We start from the raw sequence: 18,831 nt of genomic DNA, 5'->3' as shown, positions 1-18,831 counted from the left end.
GAACTTTTTTTTCAAGTGGTCACTGAACCATGAAAATGAGGTCAAGGACATTGGACATGTGACTGACGGAAACTTCGTAACATGAAGCATCTATATACAAAGTATGTAGTATCCAGGTCTTCTACCTTCTAAAATATAAAGCTTTTAAGAAGTGAGCTAACGCCGCCGCCGTAGCCGCCGTAGCCGCCGCGGGATCACTATCCCTATGTCGAGCTTTCTGCAACAAAAGTTGCAGGCTCGACAAAAATGTATATGAAACTGATAGGACCACTTAAATAGTAAACATTGCAAAGAAAACAGAAGTCAGAATACTTAGGAAGAAATAACCCATATAATAATTACAAAAATTGACAAAAATGTTGAAATAAACAAATCTTTATCATTCTCAACATTCTTGAAAAGAAATTATTGGATAGACTAACCCTCTGGGTGCAGGATTTTCTCACTATGTTAGAAGCCAATTTGTGGCCTTTGTCTGTTTTCAAGGTATGATTATCGAAACTTATACAAAGATTTCAGATAAAATATTTTGAGTAAAAAGCATGAATTTTGAATCTGAAGTGGATAACATTTTTTTGTTTGATACTGATGTATAAATTATACATTATATGTGTAAATTTATGTTTGAATAATGTTATTTTCATATAAAATATAGCATAGGTGTTGTCCTGCCACTATCCACTTTGCAAAGTATTTATTAGCCTTCTGTTGTGCATCTATTCATATATTTGTGAGTATCTATATATATTTGGAAATTTGGTACAAGTATTGGTTTTATGTTTTTGATATTAGTTTATACCAGGAAATATATATTTTGGGGTCAAACTGATATCTGGACAGTCTGACACAGTTTTTTTTTAATTCCTGATTCCTTACATGTAATTTCCTTGAACTGGATTCCAGTAGTGACAACACAAGAACCAGTCCAACATTTTCCTCACAGTGATCTTCTTTTACACATAAATTCTTGGTTATTTTAGAAAAATCTTTTTTTAATCTGAAATTGAATTACATATACCATGTATACACATTTTTATTAGAAAAAAAGGGTACTGTGGATTCGTTTTAATTTGAGGAAAATACTAACTTTTGAGGATTCAGTTGTTAAAGTCATAAGAAACCTCAAATCAAAAAAAAAATAATGCATATGTTTTTTTATAACTCAATGGATAGTTTTCATTATAAAACTTATGTACATATACTTTTTTCTGATGAAAATTCTTTAATTTATTCATATTTAGAAGAAGTTTACTTTATTTTAATTGCTTCCTTCCAGGAATAAACTATTATCTGAATTTACATGTTAAACACGTGCTCAATTTCCATGCTTTTTTGTTGTTTTATTGTCGATTGTTGACAAACAGGTGACAATCGTTAAACTTCGGCTTCAAAACACGAACTTTAATTACCTGCCATATTTTCACAACAACACTAACCCATTTAAAAAAAAAATTACGATTATACGAAATTTACACGAAAAAAATGATAAATTCATGCACAGAAGACTAAGTTAATGATGTTTGTATGTATTGGTTCAAGAATTGAAAGAACATTATTTTTCACCAGTCACTCGTTGCTTATGACTTTAATAGGTATTTATTTAGATATTCATGACATTATGCTAAACTCTGCAATTTCCAACTATGATAGCTATTCTATCTTTAATATAAATTAATTGATAGTTATTTCATGTACAAACATTACCATAGCCTGTTTCTTTTCTGAAGTTTAATATATTTTTAATTAAATATAAGAGTGCACTGGTAAGTACAAAAACATGACCTTCTGATCAGAGAAACGGTCAAAATATTCACCTCTATTTTAACTTCATACAAATAATAGAAGTTGTGTCGTCATGAAACTACTAACCCTCTATGGATCCCTAGGGGTTACCAAATAAGGACATTAAACCAATCACATTTCACCAATTTAACTGTATTATGATTGACATGTTTTATTTGACCTTTACCTCAAGGTACGATGAACTTTTATAACTTCATACAAATATTTTATTATGTAAAATAAACATTTGACAAGGGTTCAACTATAGTACCAGGTTCCAGTAGCATTTTTTTAGTGCTAAATCAAGTTGTCATAGTTAACTTTTGTTTACTCAAATCATATTTTTTAGTGGCAGATTAAATTGTCATAGTTACCTAATAATTCTGTCGTCAGGAGGTAGAATGGGTGCTGTAGCAAACCTCTGTAGATATAATTTCAAGAAAGAGAAGAAATATTCTGGGAAAGCTTTGCCTCTCTGTTGTATCATATATTCCTCGGCAGACAGTCTGTGGTTTGGTTCTTTTTTTATCATGTGCCTTATCAAGTCCTGAAAAACAAAATGAGGTTTTTGAATCATCACCCAACTTGTCTAGGAATGGTTAAGTTCATTGTGAATTCATTCAAAATGCTTATGTATTTTCACAAAAGATGTTATAAATAAATACATTATATTTAGTATTTTAGACTAACTCCTTGCTCACATCAATTTTGCTTCTTGCATAAAAATAATGATGTGTCTATTAACATGAATGAACCTGCCTACATCCTAATCCCAAAAAGTCAGTCAACTGCAACAAAACACATGGCTGTCCCTCTGTCCCTTTGTCATTGCATTCTGTATGTGCTTGCTCCAAGTCAGGACCCTGTAATTTAGTGGTTGTCCTTTGTTGGTGTATATCAAATTGTTTTAGTTCATTATTATGTACATAAATCAGATCGTTAGTTTTCTCTATTGTAATGTTTCACATTTGTCATTTCGGGGCTCTTTTAGCTGACAAATTAGTATGGGTTTTACTCATTATTCAAGGCCAAACGATGACCTATAGTTGTTTATTTCTGTGTCATTAGGTCATATGTGAAGAGTTGCCTCATTGGTCGTCATACCACATCTTATTATTTTAAAATACAAATAAAGCTCTCTACTCTACTACCAAGTGGTCTAAGAAGTTACTACTGTAATCACTAGCCAGTCAACACTGAGATTGTGCGTTTGAACACCCCTAATGGGGGTGCACTTGACTCCCATCTTAATTGACCAGGATTGTCAGTTTTCCTATTAAAGGGCGGTGGTTTTCTCCAGGCACTCTGGCTTCCTCCACAATTAAAACTGACCGTCATGAAGTAGCCCAAAAGCGGTGTTTAAAAGTGGCGTTAAAACACAAAAAGTCAAATCAAAATCAAATCTACTAACAAGTGGCAGGGGGGCATAAAACACAGAATAATTTAAGAACCTTAGTGAGCATTCACATACCAACACGTCCCCACATTGTCACTGGACAAATAAAAAACTTGTAAGAAAAAAAAATTAATCATAATTTCCTGTCGATATGCACATCTACATACTTTGTCCTTATTATCTTAAAGGTTTCATGAAATTCTGTTGTGAGGTTTCAGAGGAGTTGCGATGACAAACTGTTGCAGTAGTATATTGAAAAAAAAAGATGAATCATAATTTCCTGTCGATATGCACATCTACATAGTATGTCCTTATTATCTACAAAGTTTCATGAAATTCTGTTATCTGGTTTCAGAGGAGTTGCGATGACAAACTGTTGCAGTAGTATATTGAAGGAAATAAGTTCAATGGGGCGTAACTCCTAGAAAAAAAATTGAATCATAATTTCCTGTCGATGTGCCCATCTACATAGTATGTCCTCCTTGGTTTCATAAAATTCTGTTGTGTGGTTTCAGTGGAGTTGCGATGACAAGAACAGGAATGACAGACGGACTGACGGACAGACAGGTCCAAAACATTATACCCATTGTATTTCGTTGCGCGGGGTATAACCACTGTGCTTAAACGGCTGTGGGTAACTTAAGTTACCCACAGCCCAAGATGGAGCCGCCTTGCGTCGGTTCGATACTTTTCTTCTATAGAATAACAATACCACGAATGCATCAATTAAACAACTGAATTTAAAAGTTGTATTAATCGTTTTGGGAAACCCCTAAACTGGAAAGGTGATTAAATTCTACAAAATAAACGATCACAGCACGATTTTAAAAAACACTTAGGCTGTCCGTAACTTCAAAACAACTTGTCCGTAACTTTTTTCATCATACCAATAGAGATGTCCGTAACTTTCAAAGAATCGACATACGCGGATGTAATGTTTAAACTGATGATAGAGATTGAATCGAATACATATTCACAAAACGAAGTAGATGTCTAGTATGATATAATTCATTGTATCGATGGAAGACAAAATTGGGAAAAATATGAAAAAAATCACGATAAATCCGCAAAACTCGGGTCTCATTTTGTATAACGTCGGGGTACCCGAATCGCCTAGTTCGGAGGGTTGTTTCCGATCATAGCAGATAAACTGTTGAAACATCATTGTTTGTTTTTATTTTTGAACAAGTAGACTACACAAGTATTTTTTACACATACATGTAGCATGTATACACTTACTGATTTTCTGCCAGCAACGACAAGGGTAGCGTGAATCTGGGATTTTGGAGGGGAACCCAAATTTCCCAGGCATGCAGTGGATAGACTACAAGAGACTTAAGTGCACAAACTTTTTCCGTCTTTTTGAAAAAGCTAAAAACACTTTTCTCTCATCCCCACAAAAACAAATCCCATCAGCATTGACAGTAAAATAAAGGGGGTGTCAATCTGGACACACTGGGACGTTGCGCACGGTGATATTGCGGCACCCTGGCCAAGGTTTACAGTAAATGGGAAAACTTAAAAAAAGGACATTTTGTATAAATGAATAAACCTAGTTTTACAGCTAGCTGCATATTTCATTTGTATGCAAGTTGCATTAAATCTCATTAAACTGAATAAAACTAAAAGACACCATAGGTAAAAGTCAGTGACCGTTGTGAATAAAACGAAAAGAGCAGTCAAAATAGTGTAACAATTCGACATAGTATATAAAAATATAAATAACTACGTAGGACAACAGGGTAATTTAATAGTCTAACAACCCCTGATAACATACAAAGAGAAAAAAAAACCATACTAGGAAACATATTCAAAAAATCATAACACTATAACTAACTGGTGGGATGTATAAATACCGAGCCGCGTCAAAGAGTATTCATCAAAATACACATAGAAAGAAACAGAGGTGAGGGTATACCGCAAACATATAATTAAACTCAAAACATTCAAGAGTATGGAAAAGCCTTGGTCTGACAAGCGAAAAACGTCGATAAGACGCACATCAGTAAATAAAAGTTCAAACCATAACCAGGATGGAGTACCACAAACCCCACATAAAACTTCTGTGGTGTAAGTATGATGCGTTAATAAAATCACATTTGGTGGTGAATGAGTAGTATAAACGGCCGCGAAGGTTACAAATATGATGTTAATTGTCTTCTAATTGTTGAAATTATAATTCTTAAAATTTTAAATCAAAAGTTACCCACATCTAAAAATAAAGTTACGGACAGTCTGCTTAGTTTCGATCAAAAAGTTACGGACATCTTATGCATTTTTTAAAGTTGACCTTGCGCTTTAGTGAACTCTATATTAACAAATTTATGGTAATTGTTAGTCATTTCTTTATTCAATAATCCTATAAATATTTACATTCTGCATGAAAAAGTCGCAAAAGGTACATTTTGTATGAATTAAATATCAACGAGTTTAGAGTCCACCATCTTGGGCTGTGGGTAACTTAAGTTACCCACAGCCGTTTAAGCACAGTGATAACTACCACACCTATTACGGAATCCTATTTATATTGTAACTAACCCTTATACTACCATCATCTATTTTTTCTAGAACTTTCCATGGACTATATTCTCCATTGATGTAAGCTAATAACTGTGATAAATCAAATGGTGGGGTTCCTTCTGTAAATAACTCAGTTATAACACACCTGAAATAGATAAATCAAATGGTGGGGTTCCCTCTGTAAATAACTCAGTTATAACACACCTGAAATAGATAAATCAAATGGTGGGGTTCCTTCTGTAAATAACTCAGTTATAACACAGCTAAAATAAACTAGAGGCTCTAAAGAGCCTGTGTCGCTCACCTTGGTCTATGTGCATATTAAACAAAGGACACAAATGGATTCATGACAAAATTGTATATTGGTGATGGTGATGTGTTTGAAGTTCTTACTTTACTGAACATTCTTGCTTCTTACAATTATATCTATAATGAACTTTGCCCATTAGTAACAGAGAAAAATATTTGGTAAAAATTTACATAAATTTACCAAATTATAAATGAAAATTGTTAAAAATTGACTATAAAGGGCAATAACTCCTTAAGGGGTCAATTGACCATTTAGGTCATGTGGACTTATTTGTAGATCTTACTTTGATGAACATTATCGTTGTTTACAGTTTATCGCTATCTATAATAGTATTCAAGATAATAATCAAAAACAGCAAAATTTCTTTAAAAATTACCAATTGGAGGGCAGCAACCCAACAACCGGTTGTCCAATTCATTTGAATATTTCAGGGCAGATATATATTGACTTGATTAACAATTTAACTCCTTGTCAGATTTCCTCTAAATGATTTGGTTTCAGAGTTATAAGCAAAAAACTACATTTTACCCCTGTTCTATTTTTAGCCGTGGTGGCCATCTTGGTTGGATGGCCAGGTCATCGGACACATTTTTCAAACAAGGTACCTCAAAGATGATTGTGGCCAAGTTTGGATTAATTTGGCCCAGTAGTTTCAGAGGAGAAGATTTTTGTAAAAGATAACTAAGATTTACGAAAAATGGTTAAAAATTGACTATAAAGGGCAATAACTCCTAAAGGGGTCAACTGACCATTTCGGTTATGTTGACTTATTTGTAAATCTTACTTTGATGAACATTATTGCTGTTTACAGTTTATCTTTATCTATAATAATATTCAAGATAATAACCAAAAACAGCAAAATTTCCTCAAAATGACCAATTCAGGGGCAGCAACCCAACAACGGGTTGACCGATTCATCTGAAAATTTCAGGGCAGATAGATCTTGACCTGATAAACATATTTACCCATGTCAGATTTCCTCTAAATGCTTTGGTTTTTGAGTTATAAGCCAAAAACTGCATTTTACCCCTATGTTCTATTTTTAGCCGTGGCGGCCATCTTGGTTGGTTGACCGGGTCACGCCACACATTTTTTAAACTAGATACCCCAATGATGATTGTGGCCAAGTTTGGTTCAATTTGGCTCAGTAGTTTCAGAGGAGAAGATTTTTGTAAAAGTTAACGACGACGGACGACGGACGACAGACGACGGACGACAGACGACGGACGACGACGGACGCCGGACGCAAAGTGATGGGAAAAGCTCACTTGGCCCTTCGGGCCAGGTGAGCTAAAAAAAGCAATATATTTTATTACAAATTTAAAATAAAAGAAGAATGTGTCATAAGACATGAATGCCTCTGCTCAAGTTTGCAATTTTCCCAAGTAAACAAGGGTCATGAATTACTGCATGAATTTAAACTCTTTCTACGAGGCTTGGCTCTTAGCATTGTGTATGATCTCAATATAATTTGCATGAGGCAAACTTAAGATGTGTAAACAAAAGTAAATGATATGGGACAGACGGATGAATGATGAATGTAAGACAGACAGGTCAAAAGAAGGAAGGTCAAGGGTAACACTTTAATAAAGCCCCTATTGCTTACACAGGGATATAAAAAGAGAATACATGTAAAAGAGAATACATGTAAAAGTAGATACATTTTGGTGGAACATCACCAGTTTAATTTTGCCATATTAAGCAGACTCCCAATACTAAAGAGTTATATCCAAGAATACTGTAAAAGCAGAATTTTTTTTGTGAAGGATTTAATTTGTTTCTTTCTTGGAAAGAATATATCCACGAAATTAAAACCCCCACGAAAATTTAACCTAAACAGAATATCACTTCCATTTGCTGGAAACCACAAAATTACTTCCCCATTAAATCTTATATTGAGACAAAACCACGAAATTTTGACCCCACAAAAATTAATGTTTCTACAGTATATTGCTGTATATAATATATGTGGGCCTTTTACATCTTTTCCATCTGAAGCACTTAGAGAATGTCTATTTCCTCCCCATCCAATATTGTTGATTTTGACTAAGCATTATATATATAAATTCTCTTAAATATTTTCATTCAATTTAAATTCATACCCTGCAGAAAATATATCCATAGCTGGAGTAAGCTCCCCTTTTTTGACATCACTACTATCTGTAATGTCAAGGTTGGCAGTTTGACCTCCAACCTCTGCAGTCTTCCAACCTCCTTCAACAAATCTCTCTGGTGCAACGTAACAAGTTCTACGTCTTGATGTATCAAAGAAATAAGAGAAATCTGAAGGATTGTCCTAAAAAATTCAAATAAATCAATGACTAAGGATGTGCTAAGATGAGGTTTTGGAATAAGTGTCAAATGATCGGACTCCTTGGTGTTTTTCCATAAAATACAAGGTAAAATATTTTGCCCCATAACACCTATTTAATAGCTCATAAAAGGTCATTTGACAAAATTAAAGCAGATTCTTGTTTTTTTTCTACTGATTTGATTGATTTGATTTGATTTTTGGTGTTTTAACACCACTATAAAGCACCACATTTAGGTCATTTTGTGACGGTCAGTTTTTATCGGTGGAGGAAGCTGGAGTGCCCGAAAAAATCTTCTGATTAGAGACCCAAATAATACCAATCCAAATATAGGGTGAAAGTCAGAGTCAGCCTTTTCCCCGTCATATTTTATAAATCAAATATCTCGGAAAGTAGCTCTGTGACCTATCATTTTTTTTAGATTATTTTAATCCTTAACTTATACTCTCCCATCTTAAAGTATCAATTTTGAATTCTTGATTTATTTAATTTAACCTTAGATCACCTAAGTACATCCATTTAGACTTCTGTGGATTCATTTATTTTCGTGGATTAAGACAAACTCACATGTTAATGGATATGTTATTTTGTGGTTTTGCCAAAGTTTGCATACACGTCTATAGCAAATTTGTCATTCGCTAAACATTTAATCAAGTGGGTCAACCTATACCCAAAAAATCCAACAAAATGAAAAGTTGGTATCATACGAATTATAATAAATCCACATGTTTGACAGCAACAAGTCAGGAATATGACAGTTGTTTTCATTTCTTTCATGTGTTTGAGCTTCTGATTTGTCATTAACTTGACTTTCGGTTTTGAGTTTTCCTTAAAGTTCGGTATTTTAGTTATTCTACTTTTGCAAACATAGGTCGGATTGTTGTCTCTTTGACACATTCCCAATTCAATTCTCAATTTTATAGATCAGCTTCTAATTTGAAGCTAACAACAATTCAGTTTTATCCTCGAGTAGTAATAGTACTTGAACCTTTAAAATAGGTCACAGTGACACAATGAATGTTGAATGATAACATTTCCTGAAATCGTAATAATTAATCTGGCATTTTTGTTCACTTTTCAACAATCTACATAAAATAAATGTTTGCAAAAATATCTGAATTAGGAGTAATCAAATAAGCCTATACTTACCTCAGGTAGATAGACTGGTTTAAAACTGGCAAAATCAGACAGAAGTAACCATGTCCATCCTGTAACCATGACATTTTCTGATTTTATATCGCCATGATAAACCTGAAACATAAAACCATGGTTACAAAAAAAAAATTGTGGTAACATTAAATTATAATATTAAAATTAGTTAACTTTTGTGTTATATTTCTAAAATACTTGTTAACCATCTTTCTTTGTCATGTATTTTGATAGGTTGATTTCTGAGTACAATTATTAATAGTCCTTGAGATTTGTAAAACACCAAGGCTTTTTTACTGTGAATATTGCTGCTTGTTTGTTTATTCTTCATTGACTGAGGGTATAAAGGCAGGGTTGATATCTTGACAAACATGTTTAACCCTGCCACATGTTTGTGCCTGTCCAAAGCCAGGAGCCTCTTGCCTTTGTTAAGTCTTGTAATTTTTTTTACATTATAAATATGTTTCAGAGTAAAGTGGGATGTCCATTTTCACTGAATCTAGTACAATTTTTTTTTCAGGGTTTAGCTGGCATCCATGTATCAGCTTTTCTCCCTTGGTTTATTGGTGGTCTTCGGCTGTTTTTTTCTCTATGGTTGGTTTGTTGTCTCTTTGTCAAAAATTGTTTGATACATTCCCATTCTCATACATGTATTATAATTTTACTTTGATGGTTTCGGTTTTTATGTGTTTTTTGTATCCTAATTTTAGAACTTTGGAAATTAAAAGCTTGAAATACTGTATTTCAACAACTAGATGTCTTTTTTTATTTTGTGTGGTTGGGTTGCTGTCCCCTCTAATTGGCATAGCCATCAAACTCATTTCCTTACCTTCATTTTATGACATTGGTTGAGAGCACAGAGTAATTGAAATGCCAGCCATCTTTTCTCTATGTTGATAAGGAATGGTCGTGTACTTATTCTATCATATAAGCTATCTTTTACATACTGCCTTATTAACAAGGCGGCTTTCTCTGATTGCTGTAAATAAAAAGATCATTGCAAATGACATTCCCAAATCAAATGGCACATGAAATAAACTTATATACATGATATACGATTTTTTATTCTTTTAAAACGCAAATATGAATCTTCATGAATAAAGTCTTGGATGTGTCCGTATCATGCTAATTATTAAACTAAATCAAGTCATTTAGAAAAAAGCATAATTTTAAAAATAATCACTATTAAGTGGAATAGAAAGGGTTAACAGTAACTGAGGATTCATTTATTTTCGTGGGTACCAATTTTTGAGGATTGAGGAATGCCTGTATTTTGTGGTTTTGCAAAAATCTGCAAACAAAAGTATTGAAAATTTGCAATTTGTTGAACATTTAAAAATTCGTGGTTCACCTGTACCCACAAAATCCACGAAAAAATTGATATAACAATTAATAATGAATCCACAGTATATGTATAAAAGTAACTTACAACAGCTTTCTGGAAAGGGAGACAATTAGAAGTTCCATGCAGTCGTGTGTGAATATCTGTGGGAAAAAATTGGTATCTGTAATTCAGTGGTTGTCGTTTGTTTATGTGTTTCATACTTGTTTTTCGTTTATTTTTTAATATAAATTTGGCTGTTAGTTTTCTCGTTTGAATTGTTTTACATTGACATTTCCGGTGCTTTCATAGCTGTCTATGCCAAATGGGCTTTGCTCATTCTTGAAGGCCTGTGTCATTTTGGTCTCTTGAGGAGAGTTGTCTCATTGGCAATCATACCACATCTTTTTTTTTACGGTTAAAAGTATAACATACATTTGTCTAATAAAAATCTAGTTCTCCAAAGAAGTATCTTTATAAAGAAGAAGGTAATAATAATTAAGTACTATTGTTTTGGTTTAAGATTTAAAAAAATGAAAAAAAAATCATGAAGTGAAAGCCCTTTATGAATTGACCTTCATAAAGAACACTTGAAGCTGAATATTTGAAATCCAAGGCTGTAGGAGAGCTGAAACATAGTTATTTGACCAAAAAGGACCTAAATAAAATAGCCAAACCCATTAAACAATGTTAAAGGTCAACCTTTGTAGCTCAGTCTTTAGTTTTCTATGTAACATAATGATGAGCTTTGTGTACTGTTGTTTGTCTTCTGGTCTTTATCTTGTTTTGCCATGGCGTTGTTGGTTTATTTTCTACTTTTGAGTTTAAATGTCCGAATGTTACATCTTTTGTCAGCTAAAGTCATGCAAATAACTCTAGTGTCTGGTCATTTTGTATAAATCAATAGTTCATTTGCCAATTACCGATTTGATTCTGTTATTACACACTTTTTAAACAAATTACTTCCCTTTGTCAATCGTAGACTGGTTCCATACCGGACAAAATTGGGTTTTGCCAATGCAAAGCATGATGAATTGAAAGTGATGTATCTGCGGTTTAACTAATTTTTCATGAAACACAACTTCTGATGTCAAAAGTATTTTCAACTAAACAACAAATTAATGTAATTAAAAGATTTGAAATCCTTATAGATTACTCACATTACGCACAGGTAAATTTGCTCTTTCTGGTAGCTCTCCATTGTAAATTAAAATTAATGTCTCTCATAAGGAAGACAAATAAAAAAAAAGGTCTCTAATTACAGGGTCAATTCCGGGAATTGGCAAATTTATGGCCTATTGGTTGGTTTCCTCAACACATGATATGGTCTCACCTTCCATAAAAATTCTATGATCTTTGAGAGGTAAAGACGGGTCATGAATCACAAACACCTTCACAACAACTAGTCCCTCCTTAGTCTTAGCTCGGGCTACCTTAAAAAATCGTGTACTCCCCAAGCTGCAACATAATAATATTTTACATAAATTCTATATTTATTTTTTTTCAAGTATTGGTGATTTTCTTTTGAAAAGTCTAATAAATATAAAAAAATAGTAAAAATTTATATACATGCATCTAATATCAATCATATCCCCACAAACTCTCATCATGCTAAACACATACTAAAGTAAGTTGTAAGGCATAATATATATATATCATATATTACATGTATTATATATCAGTATATATCTAACAGAATTTATGCATATTTCTCTTTTCAATTGTTTCACATTCAGTTATGACTGGGACTTTCATAGCTTATTGTGCAGTGTTCATGCTTGTTATTGAAGGATGTAGTGACCTATCCTCCTCATTTGGTCCCTGGTGGATAGTTATCTCAAAGGCAATTATACAACATCTCCTTATTTTTGTATAGAGAGAAGACACTAGTACAGTATATGGAAAAAAGACACATATAATAGAAAATGGAAATGAGGAATGTTTCTATGGCGGATATTTTTTTCAATGGCAATTATACAACATCTCCTTATTTTTGTGTAGAGACTAGAAAATAGTTATTAAGGTAATGAAAGAAAGACTCATGAAATAGAGAACAGAAACAGGGAATGTGCCAGTCTGTTCTTGTTTTAATTAGCTAGAGTCCCATGTTAGGAACATCTTAACCTCATCAGTAGTTGACTAGTATTGTCAGTGATTCTCTCCTGGCACTCCAGTTTCCTCCACCAATAAGAAATTTCAGCCAAGAAATAGCACAATGTTGATGAATGTGGTGTTAAACACCAACCAATCAATCAATCTATTGTGAGTAATTGTTGTATGTTATATCTTTTTCTGCTTCTGTTTAATCTATTCACAGCCCTCTAGCATGTCTAAATTGTTGGGTTGCATCATATGATTTATTCCGACTCAGAACAATTTAGAGCTTGGTATATCGATTGACATGGCTCAACAACAATCTGATGTTGAACACTGTTTGTTGTTCTTTAGAATGTTGGGATACCGTCTTATTGATTTATACCTCCCATTCAATATATGCATGTAGTCTGTTTAAATGTTATTTCCATATTACTTAGGGACGACATCAAAAGTTCAATGTAGGATAAAAAACTTAATTCACATATTTTTTTCAACTGACCACCAACCCCCTCTCTTAAAACTTAATTTTGGAAAAATTGATTGACCAATAGTGATACATGTAAAATCAATGTCAATTAAACAAAACTTGTAGCAACAACAACCCCCAAACTATTTGATTTAATTTTTTTATCCGACATTGATCTTTTGATGTCGTCCCTTATTTTTTATATTTGCAGAAATATAAATAAAGAACATGTGAAGTATTTATACATATAGATATTAAACAAACATTGAAAAATAAATTATTGTTCATTCTTCAAATAAAGTAGAGAATGGAAATGGGGAATGTGTCAAAGAGACAACAACCTGACCAAAGAGTAAAAACCACAGATTTCTTCAAGATTCTCATCAATTGTTACCATGGTTACCTGCATTCAAATTCATATTCGGAAGAAACATCTGTCAAGTACTGTTCTACAGGTAATATTTGTGACGGAGCTATACCCGTCAATTGATTCCCCATGGTGACAGCAACTGAAACTGGTGCCCTGTTGTCACTCCTGTCTTGTTAACATGATTAGATTACATAATACCTGTGAAAAATAAAAAATATAAGGTAAATAAAGGAAGATGTGGTATGAGTGCCAATGAGACAACTCTCCATCCAAGTAACCATTTATAAAAGTACTTGTATTAAGTTTTTTTCTGTCTCACTATTCTTTAATCTATTCCTGTTGGTAATGTTAATAGACCATTTTCATATTACCATGATTACTGACTTATGACTACAAATTATATAATTTTTCAACAGGGCACTTGTACCTTTATCTTTGTGTCTTAAGTTAATATAAGCCAATGGCTTCTACTGACCCCTCATCTTGGAATGTTAAAGTTGTAATGCAATTTCTCATCGCATAATACATTAATAAATATATATATTATACTTATCAAAAAATGAAACTTAATTGGGTGTGAGCAGCTTAACATAATAATGATAATAGGAACATAAAAATTTATAGTACCCAATTTTCGCAATTTAACTGTTAACACTGACTTCAAATTATTCAAAATCTTTGATGTCACTGTTAAATCTGACAGCTTATTCGACTGACACTACTCAAATTGAAAAGGTATTGATTCTATGTGTCATTGTACACTGTTTCTTAAATAGTTTTCTTTAAAAGGATAGGATCCTTCCGTTGAGATCCACAACGAATAAAAAATTATAACACTTGTGTCGTGTTGTCAAAAACACTATTCAGCAAAAAACACTATAAATCTATATCAAAATTAAGTCAAAATTTTTTAAGCAGCAGCCACAATTTCAATTAAGTACATGAGTGAACATTACATATGTGAAGAAACTACAAAAGAGGAAACGTACACAAGTGTTTACAGTGTCATTTGGGACACTTACTAAAGACTAAAGTTGTGTTCTATAATTTAGAGTTATGACAGTCATGACAGTGTGTCTTAAAAATCACTCATTCAGCTAGAAATCAAAGGTTTCAGGTCATTTAATGTTTAAAGTAAAAATCTTTATGACATTTTAAACTAAATAAATGAACTAAAATCTCAAAATTTACTCTCTGTCAGTCAAAGGACAAAAATTTAGAAAGAAGGGTAAATGTCCTGTGATCTGTGTCTTGCTGAATAACTGTCAATGGTGAAATTTATTCATGAAAAATTGCTAATTGCTGAAATTTTAAGGCCAAGTCGCTGCCGAAGACAGTTAAAACAAAAATAATATACAGCAGAGGCGTAGCATCCTAATTTATATTGGTACGGCAGAAAATCACGATGGGTCGCGAAGCGACGCATCCCGCCTCACAGAGGCGGTTATACGGCAAGGGGTTCGGGGGCCGCTTAAGGACCCCTGAGAAAATTTTAATAAATAGTGCAAAATCTGGCATTCTGACGACCTCCAGACACTTAAATTTGGTTCTCTAAAACCCTAGTTTTATGGGCAACAATTTAAAATATCACTTCTTTTTTTTTAATCAAAATATAAAAATTTATGATAAAGTCTTTAGTGCATCTTGAATCCTGCATTCTGACAATCTCCTGACACTTAAATTTCGTTCCTAAAAAACTAGTTTTATGGGCAATTATTTTACTCTTTTGTGTTTAAATCAATTTCAAAATATAGAAAACAGAATTTGAAACATGAATCGTGTCGAAGAGGCAGCAATTAAACTTTATAAAAAAAGTTCAATCGGCCGTTGAACTTCTTAGCTAAAATAAATACACGCACTTTAACTTTGTGTTGGACACCTTGCGAGGCCTTTGTATGCTCCTATTACTCGATTTATTTCACTTGACTGGGCGGAGTTTAACCAGTTCGCTCAAAATAAACCAGTCCATCTATAGATAGGTGTTTTAGGATAAACTTATCAATGAAGTGTCCAGTCATTGTTTTGTAAATTTCTTTCATGACACTGATAGGTGATTAGAAATCGGCAATAGTTATAACGGCAATCATCCTTATCACACACATCTTTAAAGAGACTGTCCCTATGCAAATTAAAATGTAAGCTCCGCCCGATCAGTTGAAATAACATTGGTAATACAATACTTGAAAAAATTTGACAGAAAAAAATGAGCGCCATTCCGTATATGCATACCGGTTGTAGGAAATTATCAAACTAATTTTATACTATCAAATTTTCGCTTAACGTATCCAGGAAGTAAAGGGAACTATGATCAGACCGATGAACAGAATTTCTCATATAATATCAAGAAAGGGTAAGACAAACGATTAATCTAATATGACACTGCAAAAAATGTTATTTTCATTGTGAATATGGTTACATCGCAATAACGATCAATAAGTTAATGACGATAATGCTAGAACTGCTAAAACGATAATATAGTAGCAACATAACAATGTTCAAACAACTTAGAACAAACAAAGCAAGAACATTTCCAGCTGATCCAGAGAGGGACATCCCAATTCACAAGTCATTTACAAAGGCATCGTGATTATAGATTAGTTTGAATATATTGTATCACCATCACTGCTGGAAATCCGATGTTTTTCCCTCACCAGAATTCGAACTGAAATATCGTGGTAGCAAATTAAGTAAAAGTATATTTTTTTTTAAATCCAGTTATTTCAGGGGGAAAGGTTGGTAAACGGGAAAAAATGCACAACAGTGAAATGCAGAGAGTTGAAGGAATATAATCGAATAGCATTTTCTAGTAGTATTAAACATGTTTGTAAACCGTCGAAGATCAGACTTGGGGCTTCAGTGACTAAAATAAAAAAAATCACTACGACTAGGACTGGTCTATCATTGTGTACTTTATTTCTAAGTATCATGCAAAGGTTGACACGTCTACTATGTGACTGCTAGATGTATATCCACGGCGAATATTCGTAACACTTGCTTTCAGATTTTAGCGTCACGGAACGCTGAATATTTTTAGTTTTTTTCCCCGATATCACACAGTTTATTGCAGATTTGTAGAGTGTAAAACTCCATAATTACGAAAAATAATATACAACCAAGTGTCGCACGGAACTTTTGAACATTTATTTTTTTTATTTAAAAAATTCACACTATAACTTTTAAATGAAGAAAAAAAACTGTTATTTTCTGTTAAACAAAGTGTTAAATTAAAAGAGAAAATCGCATTCAGTTTTTTTCGTATGTTTTGTTCAAAATGCAATATTCTTTGCAAACACGTCTTAGAATCCTTAAACATGTTAAAGGAAAACAAAAAGTCATATATACAACGCACATTAGCAAATATGAAAGACGCGACCACAAAAATTTACCACAGCACAAATGATTTCACAATGGCGGGATGTATGAAGTACCGAGCCACGTCAAATAGATATTACCAAAACATGACTATTAATAAAACAGTAAAAGTGTGTAACAGTATGGTGTTTTTGAAGTTGGATTATATTCCGATCGTCTTGGTGCCTAGAAGCAGAATGTGCATTTCAACAATGTGCAGATAGTTTATTTGTCTCTGTAGCGGATAGATCGACACGCAATAAAATTGTGACAACTCGTTTATATTTAGTCATGATTACTATAACTTTATGGTGCATGCAAACAGAGTAACTGACAAATTTTTTTTTGCAAAAAATAAAATAGCAAAAATACCGAAACCCGCCCAGGAACATTCAAAACGAAATTACCGTAATAAATGATAAAGTCAAGAGCTCAAACACATCAAACGAATGAATAACAATGTTCATATTCCTGACTTGGTACAGGTATTTTCTTAAGTAGAAAATGCTGGACTAAAATGGTTTTATAGATTGCTAAACTTTAATCTTGTATGCCAGTCGCACAAAGTTCCATGCCTTGTCGCACAACGTTTGTCTCTCTTTGAATCGTTTGATTCTTCCATGACATTTGTGTTTAAACCAGAACAATTCAGTGTAGAAGGCAGTAACATGCTATTGATAGTAATATGACTGTTCATGACCATATATATGCATGATCAATTAAATTTTGTTTGTAGGTAAACAATTCCATACTTTCATTAATACAGGACAATTACTCGTAATCGTATATAATACTTTTACGAGTTTTCGAACTTTGATTATGAATGTATACGGCGTATATTGCTATGACTTCTACATGGACTTTTCTATCATTATTTTTTTTCTGTAAAATCTGTATTTTCCCTATTCCCGTTGAAAATTTTTGTTTTTTTTTATATTTTTTATTTAAATTTTAGGTACGGCATTCCGTACCAACGAATATTATTGGTACGGCGAGTGCCGTACCTGCCGTACCGGCTGCTACGCCCCTGTTAACAGTTATACCTACATAAAAAATAAATTTTAACAAATGTGAAAGTAGAAACCGGAAACACCATCCTAGTCTCTAGTTTAGATAAATAAATGGTTTATTTTAGTATTAGATATTCTTTTCAAATATCCTTTATTCTGTAATTCAAAATAAATAGTTTGTTTCATTTTAAAACAAAAAATGAACTGTGTATTCTTATATTGGTCTACCAAATGTAAATAAATTTAGCGATTATATTGTGAAACTGTCAGCATGGCGGACTACGAAGAAGTTTTGACGCAGTGTATTCCTACAATCGATGATGAGATAGTAATCTATGTTAATAGTGAGTGGAGAACAGTGTAGTCATAATCTTATTGAATCCATCATTCATATTCAAATAACATTTTAAGACGTCTAATAGAAATATTTTGCCAAAATCACAGGTGAAAATGTACCGGCTGCATATTTTTATCGTTTTGTCAATTTTTGACAGTGACGTCATCTTCAATAGTTCAGCTTCATTCAAGATCATTAAATAAATTTTTACACAACGTCCAAATCCAAAAATAGTATTGTTTGTCGTAATCTACTTGGCTTATAATAAAGTAGATTTTAGACAGGTTTTTGAAGATGCCCATACATGGGTATAATACGGTTATACAATTTATTCCTGTTTACCCAGTTATAATTTGTGTTTGTAAGAGTTCAATCAACACCATATGAAATGGAGTTGGCAATAAAAAAAA

General features: G+C 32.9%; 2 protein-coding genes across 5 annotated transcripts in view; one reads left to right on the top strand and one right to left on the bottom strand.

Annotated features, from left to right (window-relative positions):
* LOC143056712 (phosphoinositide 3-kinase regulatory subunit 4-like) overlaps window positions 1–18,172 on the bottom strand; it is a 52,528-nt gene extending 34,356 nt beyond the window's left edge. For 2 of the 4 annotated variants that reach the window (XM_076229860.1, XM_076229859.1), the window contains exons 1-10: window positions 18,122–18,172; window positions 13,757–13,921; window positions 12,124–12,248; window positions 10,899–10,954; window positions 10,299–10,448; window positions 9,470–9,571; window positions 8,111–8,304; window positions 5,717–5,843; window positions 2,157–2,329; window positions 877–997 (exon numbers count right to left, since the gene is read on the bottom strand). In XM_076229860.1, coding sequence (XP_076085975.1) covers window positions 877–997; window positions 2,157–2,329; window positions 5,717–5,843; window positions 8,111–8,304; window positions 9,470–9,571; window positions 10,299–10,448; window positions 10,899–10,954; window positions 12,124–12,248; window positions 13,757–13,851 — 1,143 coding nt within the window. In that variant the 5' untranslated portion in view covers window positions 13,852–13,921; window positions 18,122–18,172. Of the gene's footprint in view, window positions 1–876; window positions 998–2,156; window positions 2,330–5,716; window positions 5,844–8,110; window positions 8,305–9,469; window positions 9,572–10,298; window positions 10,449–10,898; window positions 10,955–12,123; window positions 12,249–13,756; window positions 13,922–14,914; window positions 15,022–18,117 lie in introns of those variants that run through there. The other 2 variants (XM_076229861.1, XM_076229862.1) reach the window with 2 other exon arrangements.
* A 169-nt stretch (window positions 18,173–18,341) lies between these two features.
* LOC143056713 (ATP-binding cassette sub-family F member 3-like) overlaps window positions 18,342–18,831 on the top strand; it is a 28,254-nt gene continuing 27,764 nt past the window's right edge. The window contains exon 1 of the mRNA XM_076229863.1: window positions 18,342–18,428. Within this exon, the coding sequence (XP_076085978.1) occupies window positions 18,356–18,428 (73 nt within the window). The 5' untranslated portion in view covers window positions 18,342–18,355. The remainder of the gene's footprint in view (window positions 18,429–18,831) is intronic.

This window comes from Mytilus galloprovincialis, chromosome 13, assembly GCF_965363235.1.
Source record: "Mytilus galloprovincialis chromosome 13, xbMytGall1.hap1.1, whole genome shotgun sequence".
Taxonomy (NCBI): Eukaryota; Metazoa; Mollusca; class Bivalvia; order Mytilida; family Mytilidae; genus Mytilus; species Mytilus galloprovincialis.
This window is presented reverse-complemented; position numbering and strand designations above follow the sequence as displayed.